Genomic DNA, 24,780 nt, shown 5'->3' on the forward strand with positions numbered 1-24,780 from the left:
GTTCTGTTTGCTTTATGCTTTTATCGTTTGTTTCTAAGGGAGGTTCACTAGTATTAAAATTACTATGCTTTAATATTTTATGTGGGTAAGTGAAGTGAGCAAGTTTTAAGTTATTTCCTAATGTGAGGTGGTGAACTCTGAATTTGTAAACAAGCTCCTAGAATTTAAAAATCTTGGAAGTTACTAATTTTTGTTCTACACAAACTTTGACAACTGATTAGCTAAATGTCTTGTTATAAATAGATTGAAAAGTCATAGGTAGAGGTTTTACCTGTGGCCTCTAGTTGGCTACATTTAATGAGGCTCTGAAAGTATTCAGTCTGTGATCAGTGACAGGCTGTCCTTACTGTTTTTAGTGAGTGCTTTTGAATAATAAAAGCTGAACATTTGTTAAACATTCATTTCAGGATCTAGCTAAGTAAGTACTTCACAACAGCTTTGTGATTGTAGTAGTGGTTATAGCTGCATTTTAGAGATGAGGAAAATGAAGTAGAGAGAAACTAGAGAGTTAGGTAGTATGAAAGCCAGGATTTGAATTCAGTCATTCTGATTCTTGAGAGCCTGAAGGACATTGTAATCATTCAGGGTCCAGACTGGACACACAAACCATACCAGCGATTTGAACAGGGTAGATTTTAGAAATTGTTATATTGTATAAATGAGGTAAAAGAAAATTCTAAGTATAACAAAGGTGGCAACTGTAAGAAGCTGTCACCACCCCTGGAGCTGAGGGAAGGAAACAAGGAACACACCTGGAAGCTTAAGAGGATCTCCACAAGGCTAAGATTCTGACTCCAGAAGACTGCCTGGCTGCTTCTGGAGCGTGCTGCCTGCTGCTCTGATGGAGAAGAGGCTGGCTCTGAGGGTCACTTGCTGCAGAGCCACGCAGGTTGCCACCACTGGTGAACACTGCTAGGACCTCCCAGTACACTGAAACCCTCCTCTCTGCAGAAAACAGACTGGGCTAAGAAAAATTCCTTCCTCTGCTTCCAGCCTTTCATTGCCCTCTATTGGTAGAACTTAGTGGTGAGCCAGCTGACGAGAAAAAAAAAATGAAGTCTCACAATTTGTAGTCCACTGCAAACAGTCACAAAGTAGGGCAAAGAAGGGTGAGTTTAAAGCTAAGAAACAGTAAATTAATATCTGGTCTCGACACTGTGTTTTATAGCCAAAGCCAGCCTTATCTTGAACTTGCTGGAGTTTTCTATACTAGGACCGGTTTCACTGGAACTCTTTTTTTACCTCATTTAAAAGTGAGTTCATGTAAAATGTAATGAACTTCCAAAGCAGGATTTTAATTTACAACTAATAATCTGGGAGGTGTTACAAAGACCATGAAAGGGAAACAAAAGCAAAAATGATTTGAAGGAAAAAAAGTATAGTGATTGGTTTGTGGAAATCTATAACAGATAGAAGATTTCTACCTTAAAGAAAGTAGGACTTAGTACTTGAACCCATTTAAGCTCCTTGGAAATTGAATGGTTTCAGATATAGAAAAAAGCTTAATACTGATTTGAGATAACTTCAGTTGGAGATGGTACTTTGAATATAATGAAAAGTTTTCAAGAGGAATGTGTTTCCTCACCTAGCCAAGAGACTGTGCTTTCAATTTGTCTGGAAGCTAGACCTGTGGTTTGTTACCATGTAAGGAATACTACTACAGTTTTAAACTGATGATTGCAAAGCTGATTGCTATACATTCTCATCTGTTCACTACAGTTGACTTCTACCATTTGGGTGTATTGACTGTCCCATGAATACATAATTAAAAGTCATAGCCCATTTCTCTTAAAAATAGTGATTATTGCTAACCTTTAATCACTCTAGAACTTTTCTTCTTCCAGCTAATCCCATACTTGTTTATATAATTTAAAAAGATGATATTTTAATGGATTTTAAAAAAGAGTTCTGTGAAATAAACTGTTAGAGGAATAAATAAGTTTTTGATTTATAAAGAAAAAGCTTATCTTTTATAAACTTAATTTTGTATAGATGTGACAGCATAGAAAAACTAAAGGCCCAGATACCCAAGATGGAGCAAGAATTGAAAGAACCGGGACGATTTAAGGATTTCTACCAGTTTACTTTTAATTTTGCAAAGAATCCAGGACAAAAAGGTTTAGGTAAGAATTTTTAAAAATTATATTTGGTGTTTCAAATGCATTCATCTACATTGACCATGTCACTTTTGTTTTGTAACTGAAAGTTCTGTTTGGAGCATGAAGTTATTATCGGCTACTGAAAAACAATGAGAAACAACTAACTTCTAGTTAATCAGAAAATACCCTATTCAATAATAGGGTTACTCTAGATACTATATATGAACCACTGATTTTTTTTTAAGAACTAAAATACAGGAAATAGTTATTAAAATTTCACTGATATAGGTATGTATGTTCGCTTGTTTATTTTTCAGAAAACACTGTAGGATCTTGGGATCATAAGTTTTTCACTGTATCTGTTGAAATAGCATTTTTTAAAAAATTTCTGAGTCTTAGAATGTGACTCTATTCTTTTTTGTAAATTTATTCTTTTTGATTTGAAGTATTTGGAAACTGTAAGAAAGAATAAGAAGGTGATTTTTATTTATCATCTTGTCCCAAAATAGCCACTGTTAACAGTTTAGATCAGTCAGTTTATTCTGTAGAAATAACCACACATTTGCTCTGGGGATAATGAGTGGAAGTAAAAACTTCAGTGCAGATCATTCAGAGAAAGTAGACAGTAGCACATAATACAAAATAATAAATATGAGTATGAGGGTTTTAGATAAAAGGAGAAATGAGTAAAAGCAGGAATGGTTGGGAAGTGCCTCCTGGGCGAGAGGGAATGTGAACTCCTCAAGGATTTGATGTTTGGCTGGGTAAGTGAAGATGAAAGATGTTCCAGAGAGAGGGTAGTTATAAATGAAGGTCTCAAACTTTAGAAATAAGCTTGGCTTCTTTGTGGAAGAGAGAAAATGACGTGATTTTAGTGCAAATGCTTGTTTGGCGCATAAATTGGTGAGCCACAATAAGACTCATTTAATAAAGCTTCTTTTAAAAACAGGACAGAAGGGCTTAAATTGGAATCTGTGGGCAGTGGGGATGCACTGAAGATTATGATGGTGGCACAGTGGGCCTGGCAGTGTGCTAAATACTTTATATACACTGCCTCATTTCATGTTTAACAACTTTATGAGTTACTCATTCTTTCATTCAGTAATTCACCAGCTACCATGTGCCACTCATAGAGTGCTAGACACTTATCCTTACTTGGCAGATGAAGAAACGGAGGCACAGCACGTTAAATGATGGAAGTGAGTTTGTTTGTTGATTTTGAAGATAAGGTAATTGGAGAGGCTAATAGGGGCCTCTCGTATTAATCATTCTTTATATTTTAGATTAGCGAGAAAAAATGAGAAAAGGATTATGGAATTAGACCGAGGAAGTGACTGAAAGCTTTCCACGTAGCGCTAGTGGTGAAGAACCCGCGTGCCAGTACAGGAGAGGCGCGAGTTTGATCCCTGGGTTGGGAAGATTCCCTGCAAGAGGGCACTACAACCCACTCCAGTATTCTTGTCTGGGGAGTCCCATGGATAGGGGAGCCAGGCTGGCTATGGTTCATAGAGTCACAAAGACTTGAACACGACTGAAGCGACCTAGCATGCATACACAGGACGTGACTGAAAGCTAGTGGAAGGGATGAATGTACAACATTTGTACTGGAGAATTGACCCAAAGAGTGACTAGATGTGACTGAATTAAGGATTTACAAAATATCTATTACGCAAAATTTGGAATGATGAAGTCGTCTTTTCAGTTAATTTTGGTTGGATTTTATTCTTCCAGGAAAAGTCCTCATTTTGCATCAAAATAAGCTGGGATACCCAGTGTTAATTTCTCTATCTTGTATCTGTGCCACCTGTTAACTGGATTATTTTTTCTAGTCTCCTCTTCTCTTCCCACAAATAAAAATCGATTGAAGCATTTGAATTTACATGTGTGTACTGAAATAATTATTTCTGTTGTGTTTAGAAACGTAGCACAATATTTTGATGCAAATAGAGAAAACGTTGTGACTATCAGATGTTGATTTAAATGGGGCTGACATATTGCTTAGTTATATCTCTACCTCTCACTAGAGCACAGTATAAATGATATTTTTGGGTGACTATGTAGTTTTGATATTGAATCTTAGTTTTTATTGTATTTGGCGAAGATAAAATTGACATTTTATAGCTGCTTTATAGCATATTTATGGTAATATGATGGTATTTTGGAATTTTAGATCACAGGAAAAGTTGAGAAAAGTATACTGAAGAATTAGATTTTTAAATTGTTTTATTCTGTAGTAAGTATTGAGCTTAAGAAAAAAGTAACATTGTTTAATGGGTATAGAGTTTCTATTTTCTAAGATGAAGAGTTCTGGACATTCATTGCACAATAGTGGGACTGTAACTCACATTACTGAACTATACACTGAAAAATGCTTAAGATTATAAATTTTATGTGTATCTAGCCACAATTTAAAAGTTGTTTTGAAAAAGCTCCAAATTGTAGAATGTACAGCACAAAGTGAGCCCTAATGTAAAATAATACACTTTTGCTAATAATATTGGCTCATCAATTGTAAGAAATATACTAAAGGCTTCCCTGGTATCTCAGCTGGTAAAGAATCTGCCTGCAGTGCAGGAGACCCTGGTTCAAATCCTGGGTCTGGAAGATCCTCTAGAGACGAGATAGGCAACCTACTCCAGTATTCTTGGACTCCTCTGGTGGCTCATATGTTAAAGAATTGGCCTGCAATGAGAGAGACCTTCCTTCCATCCTTGGGTTGGGCAGATCCCCTGAAGGAGGACATGGCAACCCACTGCAGTATTCTTGCCTGGAGAATCCCATAGACAGAGGAGCCTGGCGGGCTATAGTCCATGGGTTTGCAAAGAGTTGGACGTGACTGGAGGACTAAGCATAGCACAAAGCAATATCTTAAAAATGGGGGAAGGTAGTAGCATGGCACTAGTGAGAAAGAACCCTCTTGACGGGAGACAAGAGACTTGCGTTCAATCCCTAGATCAGCAAGATTCCCTGGAGGTGGAAATGGCAGCCCTCTCCACTATTTTTGCCTGGAGAATCCCATGGACAGAGGAGCCTGACTGGCTACAGTCCATAGGGTCTCAAAGGGTTGGACATAACTGAAGTGACATAGTGTACATGCATGGGATAAAGATATGTGGGAACTCTGTACTTTTTGCTCAGTTCTTCCATAAACCTAAAACTAAAAAGTCTTAATTTAAAAAAATGTAATAAAAGACAAGTTATAATTTCTCTTTTTGTTTTTGTACTGATGTTGGGTGTCAGGAAATGTAATGACTTGCTAGTTGAAGTTAATTAAAAAGAAAGTTTTCTTGACAGTGTTTCTAAGGGTTTACAGGGCTCTTAAATTATAATATTTGGCAGAAAGGAATTAGGAGATCGTAGGAGAAGAGTTGAGGCCCAAAACAAATTGGCAGAGAGTGACAGTGACAGCATTGTGGTTTATTTATAAATAGCCGTGCTAGCTATAATGAGAGCTGGTGTTCCCCATATTTTCTCATTTTCTGTAACCTTATTTCTTATGACACCAGGATAGGATACTTCCTTTGTCACCGTCTGCCTCAGTCACCTGCCATTTCTGATAGTCTTTTGAATCTTAAATTTGAAAGGGATTTCATAAGTTCTGTGTTAAATCTAACCTATGCAATGTAGCATCTGTACGTGATGCTCATTTAGCTTTTATGTTTGAACATACAGGGTGGGGACTGAACACATGTCATTTTAGAAAGTGGTTCATTCTTATCACAGAATACTGTTATTATTTTTCCTTATGACATCTTTGTCTTTACAACTTGTACCACTGTTCTTATTTGTCCTCTGCAGCAGCACAAAGGAAGGCTAACCCTTTCAAGATTTTTCTCATTTATCCTTTCTCATTTTTTTCAAGTCAGCATTCCAGACTATTCTTCATTTGAGAAGACCTTTGTTATTCCTGTTGCTGTCACCCCTGGCTAACACTTCCAGATTCTTGGTTTCTCTCAAAATAGAATTCTTAAAGCTGAATATAATACTCCAGAAGAAGGCTATTTAATGTAGAACACCATGGGTCTGTTATTTTTTGCAAGACTGTTTATTAATTTGTCAAAAAATTGCTTTTGTTTTTTAACAGCCATACTATTTTTAGGATTATCCTGAACTTATTAAAGTCTGTAGGTTATTTTCTTATAAACTGTTGTGGTTCACCTGGAATTTAGAAGTTTTTAACATTTATTATACATTTAATACTTAGAAATAATTTTCTAGAGTTTTTTAATGTGCATTTTTATTTACACAATCCCATTTGGTTCTCATAACAACACTTTGAGCTGAGTAAAACAACCTCTTTGTCATTAAGATAAGGAAACTTATGGTCAGAGAGGCTGACTTTTAAGGTCACATAACTTTAGAGTTGTTAGAATTGGGACTGAACTTCAGATCTGCTGACTCCACATTTTATGTTCTTTTTATTGTATTATGTTGTGCTAACTTAGATATTTCTAGGTAAATTAAGACTTTGTGAACAGGATTTTAAGTCACCATTCATCCTCCCTAGTGAGTTGGCAACGTTTTGTTTCCCTTTAGGGACTGTGTTTGGATTCAGTCTCAGTTCATGTCCATTTTTATCTGGCACTCAGCTGATTTTATGAAGCAGCACATAGCCCTTGTTGATTCTCTGTGAAAGAGTGACACTGGGATTACCTCTGTTTGCATTTTTAATTTTATTATAAGGGCTTAAGGCTTCATTCTGCAAGTATCTCAGTTTTAGGTAATACTATTACTAGGACTTTTTTGTGTCTCTTTCCCTCTGTGTTACCCTTCTGTTTATTCTAATTGCTGTTGTTGCTTCTTGTTACATTATTGAGTTTGTTTTCTTTCCCATACTGCTTCAGAATATATACTAATAATTTTAAAAATAACTCAAACAGTAGTAATAGTAAGAACATATTATTTGTCAGATTGTTCTAGTACTTTATGTGTGTTCTCTCATTTAATTCTTACAACAATCTCATAAGGATAGGTACTATCATCTTTATTTCAAACTGAATTACAGAGAGGTGAGCTTAGTTGCCCAGGGCTGCTTAATTAGGGGAAGAGTTGAGATTTAAGATGCTAAACTACTACATTAAACCACTTCTCTAGCTGAGCTGTTCTCTCTGTCATTCAGACATTTCTCACTAAAGGGCAGCTTTTCTTTTTTTTTAATGTCTGCACTGTGCCGCTTATGGGATTTTAGTTTCCTAATCAGGGATTGAACCCAGGGCCCATACAGATAGAGCGCTGAGCCCTAACCAGTGGACCACCAGGGAAGTCCCTAAAGGGCAGGCAGTTTTTCACATGCTTGTGGCAATTGACATTTTATTCCTGTAAAATTTAATCTTCTGTGTTTCAGCTCCTAATAAAAATTTATTAATATTTGAGTATTCCTGTTTCATCCAAAAACATTTATTGACTGCTTACTCTGAGAGCATGGAGTTAGGAGCATCTTTGTCTGTCTGGGTGAATTTGCAAAGTCTTCACAAAGATTATAATTTTTGATCCTTGAAGAATGAATATATTATTTCAAAACCAAAAGAAAAAGAAGCCATCTTGAATGTGGAAAGATTAGCAAGTTCAGTTTCTTGGAGGTGAGAGACAGAGCACCTTTGAGAAACTACAAGTAAGTCCATTTGACTAGAAATATAGATTTTATCTGAAGGCAGTGGGAAACAGTGCAGAGTTTTGAAAAGTTGGTAGATTTTATTTCTTGAATTGCTTTAGATTTATAGCAAAATGGAGCAGGAGATACGGAGATTCCCCAGTTACCCATTCTCCCACATATACGTACCTTTTCCCGTTATCAAATCCCTACCAGAGTGGTACATTTGTTACAGTTGTACCTACATTGACACATCATTATCATCCAAACTTTAATTTTACAGTAGGGTTCACTGTTTTTCTTTCTAAAAATTTTATTGAAATATAATTGATTAACGTGTTTCAAGTGTACAGTGAAGTGATTCATATATATATGTGATTCATATATATATATCATATATATATATTCATATATATATCTTTTTTCATTATAGATTATTATAAGATATTGTATTTCCCTGTGCTATACACTAGGTTCTCTACTGCATATATAATAGTGTGTATATTTTAATCCCAAACTCCTAATTTATTCCTACCCTAGGGTTCACTCTTGATATTGTATGTTCTGTGAATTTGGACAAATGTATAAGGACATGTATCTACCATTATAGCCTCATACAGAAAAGTTTCACTCTTCTTGAAATAATTTTGTGCTCTTCCATTCATCCTTTCCTCCCTCCTAACTGCTGGCAACCACTGATCTTTTTACTATCTCCAGAGTTTTGCCTTTTTTTAGTTGGAATCATACAGTGTGTAGCCTTTGCACATTGACATCTTTCACTTAATAGCATTATTATGAATTTTTCTTCCATATCTTTTTGTGGTTTGATAGCGCATTTCATTATAGCACTGAATAATTTTCCTTTGTCTGGATGTACCACAGTTTATATGTGTACCTACTAAAGGGTATGTTGGTTGCCTCCAAGTTTTGGCAGTTATGAATAAGCTTCTGTAAACATTCATGTACAGGGTTTTGTGTGGATACAAGTTTTCAGTTCATTTGGGAAAATACCAGGAGTATGGTTGCTGGATCATATGGTAAGCGTATGTTTAGTTTTGTAAGAAACTGTCAAACTATTCCAAAGTGGCTGTACTATTTTGCATTCTCACCAGCAGTAACTGAGAGTTCCTTTTGCTTCATATCCTCACCAGCATTTGATATCATCAGTGTTTTGGATTTTGAGCATTCCAAAACATGTGTAGTGGTATCTTGTTGTTTTAATCATTGAAGAGTTTTAACATGGAAGTGAAACCAAATTTGTATGCCTGCAAGGTCCATCTGAAAGCAGTGTGGTCCTTTAAAAGGAATAGAGGCGGAACTAGAGGAAGAAAAATTGGTTATGAAGCTAGAAACAAAAAGGACCCTGGCATAGGCCCTGAAAGTGGGGATGGAGAAGAGAGAGAGATTTAACAGGTACTTAGAAGCCAAAATGAGAAAGCTTTGTTTGAAAGTGTGATGAGCAAATTAGTATTAACCCCTATTTGGGGATGTTTGGTAATGTGCGAGTGGTGTTTTTGGTATTGTTATAATGACAGGGTTTCTTTCAAGATTAGGGGGCTGCTCAAGGAGCTGCAGTGCATAGGACTGTTCCTCACAATGAACAGTTGTGTTTCACTGAGAAACACTGTAGAGTGATAAAATTCGCTGAAAGAGAAGGAAGTGGTAGATCTGTAGAAGTAGGATACCGAGTTGAGTTTGGGTCCTGTTGAATTTGAGTTGTTTGCAGATATCCAGTTGAAGATATCCTTAGGCAGTTAGATGTAAGAATCAAGAATATATAGAGAGAAGTTTCAGATTTTAGGACTTGTTAGAGATGGTTGAGCATACAACTCGAAAGAAGGTAAAGGTCTGAAAAACCCGAGAGAAGTAGAAGTGGCTATTACTGACATTCAGTGCTGCAGAACATGAGCATTTAATGGATGGATGAAGGAAGAGGAGAAGTAAGGGAAAATAAAGCCAGAAAGGACAGAGGAAACTCAGTAGAGTAACACTCTTAAAGCTAAAAGAAGCGACAGTTCCAGCCCGGAGATGTGCTCAATTTTGTCCAGTATGGCAGAGAGCCAAGTAAATTAAGGACATTAAGGTTTATTTGGCAACCAGAAGGGCTTGGGGACCCTTCGGAGATTACTTTCAGCGGGGTGAGCGACAGAGGTGGACACTGGTTTCTAGAATGAAAGTGTCTGGGGGTAAAGAAACTGGACAAGGAATGTAGATTACAAAAAGCTCTCTTCTTTTACAACCTGAACTTTCAAAGATCATGGATATATGCTTCTACCCTTGTAAGATTCTTCGATTAGTATATCAGCTGAGAAATGGGCATTTATAGGTGTCTCAGGGTTTACAGTTACTTGAATATTTCATTGTTTCTCATTCTTATTTTCTAAAAATTAAAAAGGAAAAATGCAAACACAGTAATAAGCTTAGTTTTCATAAATTTAATGCATTTGAAGTGAAGAAGGATATCATTAAGCATGCTAATAACAGCAAATCCTACTAGACAGGCTAATAACAGCAATTTTACTGCACGTTCTCTCTATGCTTTGATTGGTATGCTCTATGTTTGATTGGTAAGGAAAATAATAAAATTAAAGAACCTGGAAGGAATATTTGGTGTAGAGCGTTAAAGATTGCAAAGATTAAAAAGGATTTGTGATCAGGGACTGATGTCCTGTTTCTAGTTCTCATAAAACATGGGGATCTGAACTTGACTTTCAGACATGTTTTTGTGAGCACATTAAAAATAAAAGTAGAAGACTCCATGTACTGTTTCAAGATGATCTGTGAAGGGAAGGAGAAAGAGGGTAGCTAGTAAGGGCATGGAGAAATATAAGAAAGTTTTTTTAAAAGATAGTTGATAACTTGAGTATGTTCCTTTGTGGAGGGGGAAGCCAGAAGACAGGGCAAAGTTGAGGATACAAGGAGAGAAGAAAACTAATCTGTAAACTAAAAGGCAGGATGGCATATTGGATCCAGAGTAATGGTGTTAGGGGCTTAACCTTGGATAGGAGAAGAGGCACCTTTTCTATTGAGTTTGAGGGAAGACGTAATGATGGATTTGGAGGAGAGTACATATTTGTAAATAGAACCATAGGAAGCTTCTTCATTCAGCAGTTTCTGAATGCCTGCTGTGTGTTTCAGTGCTAGTTTGGGGATATGTAGTCCCTATCCTTGAAGAGCTTAGGATCTAGTGAAGATGGGAGATTTTTTGCCTTATGTCCTATTATCAGGTAGGATCTGAGCCTGTTTTGGAGTCTTAGTCTCTCATGATTCTTCAGAGTAGTTTGGAGATCATAGCAAAAGAACTTTTAAGTTACTTGGGATGGAATTTTTCCTGTCCTGGAAATGTAAATTTACTCATAAAAGCTTGACGTAACTACTTTAGTTCCTCTTTTAAGACAGATACGTATTTTGTCATGCAGTAATACAGCTTCTTTACCCTTCTCTGCTCCAGTTAAATAGTTGTTTATATCCTCTTCATCAAACTTTTAAAAAAGACATATCTTAGTTTATTATTGATTTAAAATTTTTAATCAGTATTCTTAATGGTCTCCTTGAGGTCGGGATCAGTGAGCCAACAACTTGGAGTGTAAGATTAATTAGGATTGTGGATAGCAACTCTTTGTGTTAAAGCTTATACATGTACATTGGTGATTTTCATCTTGGGGCAGTTTTGCATCCTAGGGGATCTTTGGCAATATGTGGAGATATTTTTGGTTGTCACAATTGGGGATAGGACACTGCTACTGGCATCTAGTGGGTAGAGGCCAGGGATACTGCTAATGCTGTAATGCATAAGACAGCCTCCTGCAACAAAAATGATCTGGTCCAAAATGTCAAAAGGGCTGAGGTCTGGTGTACATTAACATTTCTATACTTATGACATAGTCAAAATGCTTACCTACATTATCTCATTTAAACTTCAGAAACCCCTAAAGAGGTAAGTGATACCCTTCTTGCCCTGAAGGAACCATGCATTGGTGATGGAAGCAGGATATAAAGCTTGGACTTAAATCTATAGGAAATTTTTATTATGTAAGTATTCAGGACACAAGCCTTTTTTTTTTTTAAATTAAGGCTATCTTTGTCTTACTTGGTGTTTTTTTTCAGGGACAAATATTCCTGGCATTTGAAGTACATAATTTATTTTTAATATTACAGATCTAGAAATGGCCATTGCCTACTGGAATTTAGTGCTTAATGGAAGATTTAAATTCTTAGACTTATGGAATAAATTTTTGTTGGTAAGTTCATGTTTTTTTGCAGTTTGGTGTTTTCTAAATTTTTGCTTTGTTTTAAGATAAATTAACATTTCAAAGGATGCCTAACTCATTTCAGAGCATGTTATGGACGTAGAATGAGAAATTTGATTTCCAGAATTTTATTACATAGGTTGTTTTGAATTCTTGTATTCAGCATCTTCTGGACTGTTTTTTTTAAAACTCTTTTTAATGAATTGGATGCTTCTTGTTATTTTTTTTCCCCTTAATAGGAACATCATAAACGATCAATACCAAAAGATACTTGGAATCTTCTTTTAGACTTCAGTACAATGATTGCAGATGACATGTCTAATTATGATGAAGAAGGTAAATGAGTACTTTGCTCTACCAATTCTTTAAAAATATCTTTGATCATACACCCTGGAACTTCTTGCCTACTTCTGTTTTTCTTATATTTCCCTCTTCTGAGCTTTTATTTGTGCTCTTCTGAATGTAGAAAATGCCTTCATCCTCTTTTACCAGTCTGTATTATTTCTTTAAATACCAAATCTGTATTCATGTCTTCCAGAAAGGCATGAGTGATTTTCATTCATGTTTTAGATTTTCAGTATACTTTAGGAACTTACTCTTTTCTTATTGTACTTTTATAGTACTTGTATTTATTTTTTTATTGTTGTCTGTTTTGTCTGTGAGCTTGATTGTAAACTCTGAGTTTTGTGACTTAGGCCACATGGAAATGGACTTTATTTTCCTACTGTAGCACTATTGGCATTCAGTAAATATTCACTGATTGAATACATTTCTGCTGTTTCTTCATGTAGTTAGAAAGGTAGCTCTACCATCCACTACCAGGATATTTTTGTTTTCTGGAGTTGGTAGTAGTTTACATTGATTTTTTCACATGTACTTACCTGGTTCCCCTTGAGAATTAGCAAGATGTATTTTGATATTTTTGAATAGACAGGTATTCTTTGAAAAATGTTTAGTAACCTTGGTCTCCTTAAAAGTGTCCTGAACTATTTAACCTAACCACAGATAATGTTATTTCCTTATCTTTGTTTTCATTGTCATGTATTATTTTCTTTAAGAATTGAGAAATGACTGATAATAGACGATTGTGCTTTCTGTTAGGCTTTATGCAAAAGTGGAGAACTTGCTGATTTGGAAGTTGCCATAGAAGCATGCATAGAGCATGCATATATATAATTTAAAATCCTTTAGTAATTTATTATCATGAAATAGGTTAGTGTTTGATCCTTGCCTTTGATTTCCTTTGTAAGATTGCCCTAAAATGCAGAAAAAGGTTAACTCCAATTTAATATGCTTTCAGCACTGGCAACGTGTCATCATATCAAGGCTGGATTTGACCAGATTACTTCAGTGGCCTTCAGAAAACCATATATTACTAATCATCAGGAGAGTTATTTTTTATCATTCAGAGAATGATCAAGTATTGGAATAATAGAAAAGAGAAAATGCAAGGAATAGGCTAGGTTGAAACTCTAAAGAGCTAGAAATTTGGAGGTCTTATCAGTGAGGATATTTATAATGATATGCTTTAACAATTATAGGGAAGACATTTAAGAAAAAATAAGTATTCTATTAAAATACTAGCCTTATTTCTGCTTTTGTTTCTTTCCTTTCTCACATATCGCCCCCACAGGAGCATGGCCTGTTCTTATTGATGATTTTGTGGAATTTGCACGCCCTCAAATTGCTGGGACAAAAAGTACAACAGTGTAGCACTGAAGGAACCTTCTAGAATGTACATAGTCTGTACAATAAATACAACGGAAAATTGCACAGTCAATTTCTGCTGGCTGGACTGAACTGAAGATCAATCCTCACAATTCAGACTGAGGGTTGAGACAAAACTTTAAGGATACATCTTGGACCATATCGTATTTCATTCTTCTAATGGTGGTTTGGGCTTGTCTTCTAGTCTGGGCCGCTCTAAACATTTATTATTCCAACATTGTGGATTTCATCTTATATCTGTGGACCATCCTAGTTTATTCTCCCATAAGTCTTAGAAGCTTTATGGTGATTATTTTGAAGTTTCCATTCTTGCATAAAGCACAATGCTGTCTTCATCAGAAAACAAGTTTGGCATAAGAATTAAACATATGAACATCACAGTTTATAAAAACTTCTTAAATATATGCTTTGGGCTAGTTGCAAAGACTATGCTGATAGCACTTCCAGTGAGAGTGATATATTTAAGTGTACCAGATCTGGAATGGTGTTTTGGTATGGGGGGATTTTTTTTTTCCTGGCAAATTACATGTATTGTTAATGTGAGTTGAGTATCTGATGAAAAAAAGTCAAAATAACCAACGTGAAAAATTTTTAGGATAATTTGGTGTGCCTACCCAAAATTTTATTGTGTTTTAGACCCTCGATTTCAAAAGGTTCCACAGAACTAGTCTGCACTTATCTTACCCATGTTTATATATAGTTGTCTTACAGGGGCTTTTATTTAGAAAAACATCTGCATAATGTTAAGATTCTACTCCCGTCTACATTATGCACCTCATAATTGGATTTCATTATGATTTTGAAATGCTTATATGCCTGTTAAGTTAAACTATTTAATTTGTTTGAATGTTTTAGATTGCTACATAATACAATATTCTAAATTTAGGCATGAGGGTTTTTTTTTTTTGGTCAGCACACTATGGAACACAAATGAAATTCTCTTAATTAATAAGAAGTAGGAATTAAATTTTGAAAATGGTTGTAATGAGCCATGAAGTTCAATTCTTATAGGTACTGCTCTTTCAGACAAATAGTCCATTTTTGATGACTTCTTATTTTGTTGAAATTGTTTTAACTGCTAATCACTGTGGTTGCCAAATACTTGAGGAGCAAAGATTTTCAAGCAAGCATGCACTTGATGCAAAGTACAAATCTGGCTTCTATTTTCATAAATTATTTAGTTTCTGCTATGTTTTATTTCACTCAGATTAGCTCAGTTTTCACATCAAAGCAGAACTGTATCTTGTATCTATTTTTTTTTTAATTACAAGACCCATGAACTGCTTTCATGCTGAAAATGCTCATTTTTCTGTTTACTTCTTGACATGTGAAGAAGGGTTTATTGCTTTTTTAAACATTTCTTTAAGGCCGATTTAAAAAACATAAAACTTCAGAGGTTGGATGACTGGTTTTTAGCAGGAGTAGATTTTGCTTGGTGTATCCAGGCACTCTGTAAGGTCTAACGTTGAAATTATCAAAGGAATGTACTTCAGAAAAGCAGTACATTATAATGTAGATGTGGAAATGATTTTAAGAAACTGATATATTAAAACTACTTTTTATTTACATGATTTTGAAATTGACTAGAACGCTTTTCCCATAGATATTAATATTCTAATCATAACTTTAATTCAAAAATATGATTCTATCAAAAGAAAATTTTGAAAATTTTTATTCAGGTTACTGGAATTGGTTATTAAAAAAAAAGAAAAAATCCTGCTGCTTTCAGTATTTCCTGATTTCGTATTTGTAAATATTAAGAGGAACTTCAATTATGAAATATTTTAAAAAGATATATATATATATGTACTATTTTGTTTCCTGTCTTAAAGATTTTGAGTTACGGTATTGTTTTTGAATTGATTAATTAATTCCAGTATGCTGTGTTTTGAAGTGAGATCCGATCAGCTTTTTTTCCCCAATATAAATTGTTTTTCATATAAGTCTGATATTGGTTCGTGGCCTAGTGCCTTGGGTTTTACAGACTTTTCCTTTTAAATGCAAGACCTTTTCAACAAAATAGTGTTTGTCATCAGTTTGGTACTAAACATTTATAATTACTGTGTAATTATAAACAAAACAATACATAAAGCTTTGAATATAATTATGTAGCATAAAAGTTAAGGTTGTTAACTCTATGATGGCATCTTAGAATTAAACAATACTATTACTAGGGCCTGAAAGAGAAGACTGATTTAATGTGGTGTGATTTTTCTGAGGATAAATGTCTGGTTACAGGGAATATTTTGTACTAAGAATGCTTACACATAATGGCCATGTGTGTGTGAGTGTGTGTGTAAGAGTGAGATTGACAGGTTGAAAGGGACACACATGCTCACACACACACACAACTTGAATTGCTTTAATTAATTAGTGTTTCAGTCTTCATTTTGGTTAACTCCCCATGCTGATTCTTTGTTTTAAACTGAACCACAGGTACAGTTTCCTTTTTGCCAAATGTCAAAACAGGTACACATTTTAAAATGTAATGCTTTTTAAATAGTCAAGTGTATAAAATTAGAAGTGCCCACATATAAAAATACTTGAGATCCAGGTTATCTTTAGTGACTGTCATCTGCATATCTCTGTAAGTTCAATTGTGTTTCTTACATCCCTGTCATATTACCAACAGAGGCAATAAAAGCTTCAGTGAAATTGCCATGACTAAATCTTTTCACATATTATTTCAGTGTAATACTTTTAAAGACTAAAATATACCAGAAAACTTTTCTAGAAAGGATAATTATTTATGGAAAGAGCATTGTAATGGCAAGTTTTTGGGAGAAAAGACATGCCAAGTCTTGTTTACTATATTTAAAATGTTTACAACTATACTGGGCTGCTTTATTTAATTAACAGTACTGTAGTTGTGTAATATGGCTTTGTAAGTATATGTTCTTCATTAGACTTTTAAAAAGTTTTAATGAGTGAAAGAGAGTTAATAAAATAACATGGGAAATCTTTTATATAATACCCTTACTGGGAAATTCTTATTTAAGCAAGGTATACTATTTTTTTCTTCCTCAGAAAGATTTAAGTAAATGAAGTGTTCATCTATTTTTTATTTGATGATAATCAAGAGGTTTGAGTAGTTGTAGCCAGTTTAACGTGCACTTTGCTTAGATTTTTTAAAACATGTTACTATGAAGACTACGTATTGTAAACCTTCTGTAACTTTTACATATGAACGACAGAAGAAAGTTAAACCTAATGAAAGGATTTTGGAATAAAGGAAAGTGGTGCTGGGGAAAATTATAGTTCACAAGGTATGCCTTTGTAAACCTGAATCAACTTTTAGCAAGAATTAATTTATGGAGTTCTAAGTGTTAAATTGTATATATTTAATAGAAAATACTTATTTGACACCTCAGCAGTTTTCTTTAAATGTTACTTTATACTTTTAACAACATGATTTATATTGCATACATAGATGTTTTGATAAGATTTTATCAAATTTGATAATGTAATGATAAAATGTTTTTAAAATGTGAACTATTTAACATTTATCTTAATAACTGAGCACACAATACCGGATTGTGATTTCTACATAATGTGATAATTAGGGTTCAAATTATGGTTCATCATTTAATTGATTATAAACAAGTATATTTCTGAACTCTTTACTTGCCTCCATTTTTAAATCCTATAGCAATAATTTTTATTTTATAGAAATGTGGTGAAGTTATGATACCTTTACCTTTGATTTCAGAAGGCGAAGTGGTTTCTATTTTGTAGTTTTACATTTGAAAATTCCTAATAGTACAAATCCCCTTTTCCAGGTTTACCCTTACTCTTTGTTGCCATTTTGGTTGAATATTTGCTTGATTTGTATTTGATTCTGGAGGCGGATAGTTCTGTTTTTTTTTTTAAACTCAATACAGTTACATAAATGGTTTTACCAGAGCATTCTTGCTATCTATTTTCTTTACTGCCTGTTGGGTAATTGGCATTTCTTGCTGACAAATTCATTTATTTGACAACTTTCCACTAGGCTCAGTGTTTTGTGTTAATGTGGCTTTTGACTTCTCTTTCATCTTTTTTTAATCTGCCATAAATAAGGAAATTATGATTTTTAAAAAATGCACAGCTGTTGTTGAAGATGGAATTCCTAAAAAGTAATGTCTTTATGGAGTTTTAAAGACAGATATTTGGGGGATCATTTTATAATTATCTGTTTTAAAAATTGAGTTTCTAAAACATTTTTTAAAATCTAAGTATATCCAAGTTTTTCTTAAAAGTATTGCTTATTTATTTTCAGCTTATCTTTTGTGTTTGTGCTGTGCAGAAATCAGTGTAGCTTGTAACTTTTAAAGCATTGTTTTTCAAGAAACACTTTGAGGCTGCTGTATTTCATGAGGTCAGAAGCTTTCTACTTTATCTCTTGTATGTTATTGGCATTGCATATGAGATTTGGTCTGGGGAAAAATGTTTGGTTAAAAAGGTGTTTTTCTGTTTTTAATAACTGGCTTAGAGGGAACATTTTTTAGTGGAATAGGAAGAGATGGAGTCAGATTGAAATTAAAGCAGGCTTGATTATGGAAAGTAGCACTGCTTTGAAGAGAAGAATCCATCAGATGAGTTTAAAGTGAAGAATAGTTTAGAACCAAAAATAGTAAAAACGAAGCTTGATTTAAAACAAAAAGTTTGGAAACATAGAGGCAACATGTGAGTGGCTTAATGAGCAAAGCAAAGGAAAAAAAACAAATGGATAATATTCATTTTATATTTATATATTTAGGCACACATATAATATAGCTATTAATTTTATTTCAGGTTATTAAATACTTTAAGAAAACTTTGGATCTAATGGAAAACTTGGGCAATGCCAAATGAGATTTTTACAAAAAGGAATACTGTAGGGCATAAGCTTAGTGGCTAAGGGGAAATGCTAAGGTAAGCTCTAGACAGTGCTTTTGTTACGTAGTTACATGACACAGAGGTAAAAGAGCAATATTTGATCAGTAAGATTTAGAGATGTGTGTACATGAAATCTTTTGAAAATACTTGTTTAGTTTTCAGTATTCTTAATCCTGAGAGTGTGTTGGAATTCATTGTACTGAAACTATATGTAATGAGAGCCAGAGCTTTAAAATAGTCATTCATAAGACTGTTGTAGTGGTACTCAATAGCAACAGCTTTTTTGAGGTATAATTAAACACCATGAAATTCCAACCATTGTAAGTGTACAGTTCAGTAAATTTTGGTAAATTCATTAAATTTTAGTAAATTCATAGTGTTCTGAAACCACCACAATCCAGTTTTAGGAAATTTCCATCGGCCTTAATAGAAGTTCTTCTCATGCTCCTTTGCGTTAGTTCCCGCTCTTACCGCAAGACCTAGGCAGTCACACTGCTCTGTTCCACAAATTTCCCCTGTCCAGAAATTACAGGTGACTAGAATCATACAATCTGAAGTCTTTTGTTTCTGGCTTCCTTCCTTTGGCATAATGTTTATGAGGTTCATCCATATGAACTGTACTTAATTCTTTTGGTTGCTATGTAGTATTCCATTATGTGGATATACTACATGTTGTTTATTCATTCACCAATTGATGCATGTTTGGATTGTTTACATTTTTGCTATTATGAATAATCTGTGAATATTCCCCATATATGTCATTATGTGGACATATATTTTAATTTCTTTTAGGTAGATTCCTAGGAGTGTAATTGTTGGATTGTTTCAAAATTTTACGTTTGACTTTCTGAACTGCCAAACTTTTCCAAAGTGGCTGTACCATTTAAACATATTCTAACACAATATGTAGGGTTGCAGTTTTTCTAAATCCTTGTGTGAATATATTTATTTTTATTATTGTCATCCTGGTAGATCTGTATTTTAAGTGTACAAGTTATATATATCTATTTATCCTAATTCACGTGTCTGTTGGATGGCAATTTAGTTGAGTTTAATAAGATGGCCTGAGGGATTGTTATAAAACTACTTGCTATGTACATATATTTGGTTGAAGGCAGTATTTTCTGAAAATCAGTGAGAGTAGTTGTACTCGTCCAGTGGGGTTTCTGGTCCCTTAGTGAGCTCCAGTGAGGAAATGGACTGTGTAGGTTAAGAGTGATGCTGATGGCTGTTGCATTGTGCTGTTTTGTGTACAGTGCTTGATGTAAGTTCCCAGTTAGCCTATGACTGGTGGTAATACTTAAAATGTTGTATAAATAATTGCACAGACATGTCTGTCTCATTATTAATTTTCCCAGAGCTCTTTTGCTCTGGGAAGGAATTTAAGTTTGTAAAACTTTAGATGATATTGTTTAGTTGCTTCCAGCCACTTTTGCTCTTAAACACAATAGACATTGGAGTAGTAGTTATTTGTAATAGAAAACTTGAGGATATACAACAGTAGATTAGTATAATGAACCTACTTCAACACAATCAATTCATGTGGCTAATCTTGATTTATTTATATGGTACCCATCTTCCCAACCCTGATTTATTCTGAAGCAAGTCCCAGGTAGCACATAATTTCATTCGTAAATATTTCAGTATGTATGTCTGATAGATAAAGCTCCTAAAGATAACCAAAACACTGTTATCATGCTTAAATGTTAACCATTTCTTAGTAATCATCTAGTCAGCATTTTGAATTGTCTCATAATTTATTCTTCCAGTTCAAGTCTGGTTTCAAAATAAGGTCCATATGTTCTGTATATCTATAAATTTCTTTTAACTGATGGGTCCCCGTACCTCTCTCTCTTCAGCTTGAAATTCATTTGTTTGAAAATGTATTGGTTGCTTTATATTTTAAAATTTCTGTGCAATTTATGTTTAAGGTAACCTTTGATGTACTTCATCAAAAAATATAACTTGAAGATATTTTGGAAATTAACGAAGTATGGTATAGAAAGCTATAATAATTATATCAATAGACATTCCCTTAACTTTAAAAACATAATGGGACTTGTATTCAGAATATATAAAGAACTACAGTTAACAATAAAGATAACCCAATTTACAAATGAACAAGAATTTGATAGATCTTTCTCCAGAACATGTATACAGATGAAAAAATATTCAACAACATTAGTCATTAGGGAAATGCAAACCAAAACCACAGTGCGTTATCACTTCACACCCTCAAGGATTACTTTAGTAAAAAGGACAAGTGTTGAAGAGCATTCGGATGAACTGAAACCTTTGTACAGGGGCGGGAACGTTAACATGGTGCAGCAGCTGTGGAACACAGTTTGGCTGTTCCTCAGAAAGTTAAACATAGAGTTAGCATATGACTCAGCAGTTCTACTCCTAGAAATAGAATTGAAACCATTTTCACATTCCATCCCCTGGTAACCACTATTTTACTTCGTTTGTCTTATGAATTTGATTGTTTTAGGTACTTCATAGGGCTTCCCTGGTGGCTCATCTGGTAAAGAATCCGCCTGCAATGCAGGAGACCTGGGTTTGATCCCTGGGTGGGAAGATCCCCTGGAGAAGGGAACAGCTACCCACTCCAGTATTCTGGCCTGGAGAATTCCATGGACTGTATAGTCCATGGGGTCACAAAGAGTTGGACATGACTGAGCGACTTTCACTTCACTTCAGGCACTTCACATAAATGGAGTCTTGAGCACAGTATTTATCTTTTCGTGGTTGGCTTATGTCACTTAGCATAATATCCTCGAGTATCCTCCTCACTGCGGCATGCCACAGGACTGAATAATATTCCATTGTCACAGTTTATCCATTTATCTGTCAGTGGACATCTGGCTATTAATTGTGCTGCTGTGAACATAAGTGTGCAGATATCTTTTTGAGACCCTCCTTTCACTTTTTGGATAAATACCCAGAAGTGCTGTGACTAGCTCCTGTGCCATTTCTTGTTTACATTTTTTGAGGAACTTCTAATCTGTTTTCCACAGCAGTTGCACCATTTTAGTCTTAGCAGCAGTGCACAAGGGCTCCAGATTCTTCACATCTTCCTCAACACTTCCTGCCTCCTTCCTTCCCGCCTTCCTTCCCCGTTTCTTGTATTTGTCATCCTAATGAATTGAGGTAGTATCTCATTGTGGTTTTTAATTACATTCCTCTGGTTAGTGATATTGAGCATCTTTTCACATGCTTGTTGGCCATTTATATATCATCTTTAGAAAAAATGACGGTTTAAGTCCTTTGCCCATTTTTGAATTGGGCATTTTATTTTTTTTGTTGTTGTTAGAGTTTTTTTGCTCAGATGTTATTAAGTTTTGTGTGTCTCTGTTGGTTTTCTGTCTGGATGATCTATCCATTGATGACAATGGAATATTGAAGTGTCCTCTACTTTTATTATGGTGGCTTCCCTGGTGGCTCAGATGGTAAAGCGTCTGTCTACAACGTGGGAGACCCGGCTTCGAGCCCTGGGTTGGGAAGATCCCCTGGAGAAGGACATGGCAGTCCACTCTAGGACTACTGCCTGGAAAATCCCACGGAAAGAGGAGCCTTGTAGGCTACAGTCCCTGGGGTCACAAAGAGTCGGACACGACTGAGTGACTTCACTTTACTTTTATTATACTGTCTATTTCTCCCTTTCAGTTTCTTTTGCTTTGCTTTATATTAAAACAATTTGTGTGTGTATGGAATCTTGGATTTTCAACATGAAGGATAATATCTGCAAATATAATTTTGGTTCTTTCCAGTTTAGATGCTTTTCATTTCGTTCTGTCTTAATTGCTGTGGCTAGGACTTCAGATAACTTGTAGAAGTGACAAGAGTGGGCATCCTTACCTTGTTCCTGATCTTAGAGGAAAAGCTTTGCATCTTTCACCAGTGAAATATAATGTTAGCAGTGGACTTTTCATATATGATCTTTAAATCTATTGTGCTAAGGTAGTTTCCTTCTATTACTAGTTTGTTGTTTTTTTTTTTTTTTTTTTTTGTCGGTGGTGGTGGGGTAACAGGAAAGGGTATTCAGTTCAGTCGCTCAGTTATGTCTGACTCTTTGCGACCTCGTGAATCGTAGCATGCCAGGCCTCCCTGTCCATCACCAACTCCTGGAGTCCACCCAAACCCACATCCATCGAGTTGGTGATGCCATCCAACCATCTCTTCCTCTGTCGTCTCCTTCTCCTCCTGCCCTCAGTCTTTCCCACTGTCAGGTGGCCAAAGTATTGGAGTTTCAGCTTCAACATCTGTCCTTTCAGTGAACACCCAGGACTGATTTCCTTTAGGATGGACTGGTTGGATCTCCTTGCAGTCCAAGGGACTGACAAGAGTCTTCTCCAACACCACAGTTTAAAAGCATCAATTCTTCTGCGCTCAGCTTTCTTTATAGTCCAACTCTCATATCCATACATGACCACTGGAAAAACCATAGCCTTGACTAGATGGACCTTTGTTGGCAAAGTAATGTTTCTGGTGTGTTTTTTTTTTTTAATTTTTATTTTTACTTTATTTTACTTAACAGTACTGTATTGGTTTTGCCATACATTGACATGAATCCACCACAGGTGTACATGAGTTCCCAAACATGAACCCCACTCCCACCTCCCACCCCATATCATCTCTCTGGATCATCCCCGTGCACCAGCCCCAAGCATCCTGTATGCTGCATCGAACAGGTGGTTTTTAATATGCTGTCTAGGTTGGTCATAACTTTCCTTCCAAGGAGTAAAGCATCTTTTAATTTCATGGTTGCAATCACCATCTGCAGTGATTCTGGAGCCCAGAAAAATGAAGTCATCCACTGTTTCCCCATTTATTTGAAAGGGTATTGAGTCTTATCAAATGCTTTTCTGCATCAGTTAGTATGACATGTGGTTTTTGTCCTTCACTCTGTTACTGTGGTATATCAGAATGATGAATTTTCATATGTTGAACCATCTTTGCATTCCGGGAACAACTCCCACTTTGTCATGCTGTACAGTCCTACTGGAACTGTCCACAGAAGGTAATCAGAGAATGATACACCCCTTCTCTTTAAGGCTCTTTGTTGTTGGGTGTCTGATGCAGTAGTATGGCCTTACCTAATACTACATGCACTGAATATGAAGGTTTTCCAAGGGAAATAAAAATTAATGAATTGGATTCTCAGGTACTTTTTATTTCCAGATTCATTAACAACCAAATATGTAACTTGCTTAGAGATGTGAGGATAAGAAAATTTAGCTCACTGGATCACAAACAGATATTTATCTAAGTTTTTTAGTTTACTTATTTTTAAGGTAACTACCTAGTCTTCTGGGGATTCTGCAGACCTAGAGCTCCAAAAGAAAAGGAGCCACCCACGTGATCTAGATCTAGCAGAGAACAACAGTAGTTCAAAGTCCTTGAAGCATGAATGAACTTGGCAAGTTTGAGGATTGGAAGGCAAGGCAGTGAGATGGCTGAGGAGCAGAGAGGGCCATGAGATGAGAGGCAGGCAGGAGCCACACTGCATATTATTTTGTGAGCTAGCACAAGGAGTGTGAATTTCTAAGTGCAGTGAAATACCTTTGGAGATTTTAAAACAGGAAAGAAAAAAACCTTTTGAGTTTTGCTTTTAAAAGCAACCAAACATGGTTGCTGTTTTGAGAATGATTCCCAGTGAGGAGGTTGGTGTCTGGACAAGGTGTGTTGCTGGTTTGAACTAGTGTGACAGTGGCAGAAGAGAGGTGGATATATTTTAAAGGTGGGGTCACATAATTTAATGATGGGTTGTATGTTAGGAGGGAAGGAAAACTGTCTAATTGAAATGGTTGTATAGATGCTGCTGTCATGTAGCATGAGAGACCATTGGATTAGAAATCTGGGGAAATCAAGTATTCTGTTGTGAGACATGAATGTTTCTTACTCTCTCAAACAAGCAGAAATAAGTAGTGTCCCAAAGGATAGCCAGATACTTGAACACTTTTGGGCAGGACAATCCTGCACTGGATCTCGGAGCTGTACATTTTACCCCAGGAAATGAAAAACTGCCTCTCTAGTTTGACAGTCTAAACTGCACACACATTTTAAATGCTGGGTAGGGTAGTTCTGGGGGCTTCCCCAGTGGCTCAGCAGTCAAGAATCCGCCTGCAATACAGAAGACACTGGTTCCATCCCTGGGTCGGGAAGATCCCCCCTGGAGAAGGTCATAGCAGTCTACTCTAGTATCCTTACTTGGAGAATCCCATGGACAGAGGAGCCTGGCAGGCTACAGCCCAGA

General features: G+C 35.5%; 1 protein-coding gene across 5 annotated transcripts in view; it reads left to right on the forward strand.

Moving 5' to 3' along the window:
- Positions 1–16,336, forward strand: part of DCUN1D1 (defective in cullin neddylation 1 domain containing 1) — a 30,285-nt gene extending 13,949 nt beyond the window's left edge. For all 5 annotated transcript variants that reach the window (XM_069559277.1, XM_069559241.1, XM_069559251.1 and 2 more), the window contains exons 4-7: positions 1,993–2,123; positions 11,848–11,930; positions 12,179–12,275; positions 13,573–16,336. In XM_069559277.1, the coding sequence (XP_069415378.1) occupies positions 1,993–2,123; positions 11,848–11,930; positions 12,179–12,275; positions 13,573–13,652 (391 nt within the window). In that variant the 3' untranslated portion in view covers positions 13,653–16,336. The remainder of the gene's footprint in view (positions 1–1,992; positions 2,124–11,847; positions 11,931–12,178; positions 12,276–13,572) is intronic.
- The last annotated feature ends 8,444 nt before the right edge of the window (positions 16,337–24,780 follow it).

Source organism: Ovis canadensis, chromosome 1, assembly GCF_042477335.2.
Source record: "Ovis canadensis isolate MfBH-ARS-UI-01 breed Bighorn chromosome 1, ARS-UI_OviCan_v2, whole genome shotgun sequence".
Taxonomy (NCBI): domain Eukaryota; kingdom Metazoa; phylum Chordata; class Mammalia; order Artiodactyla; family Bovidae; genus Ovis; species Ovis canadensis.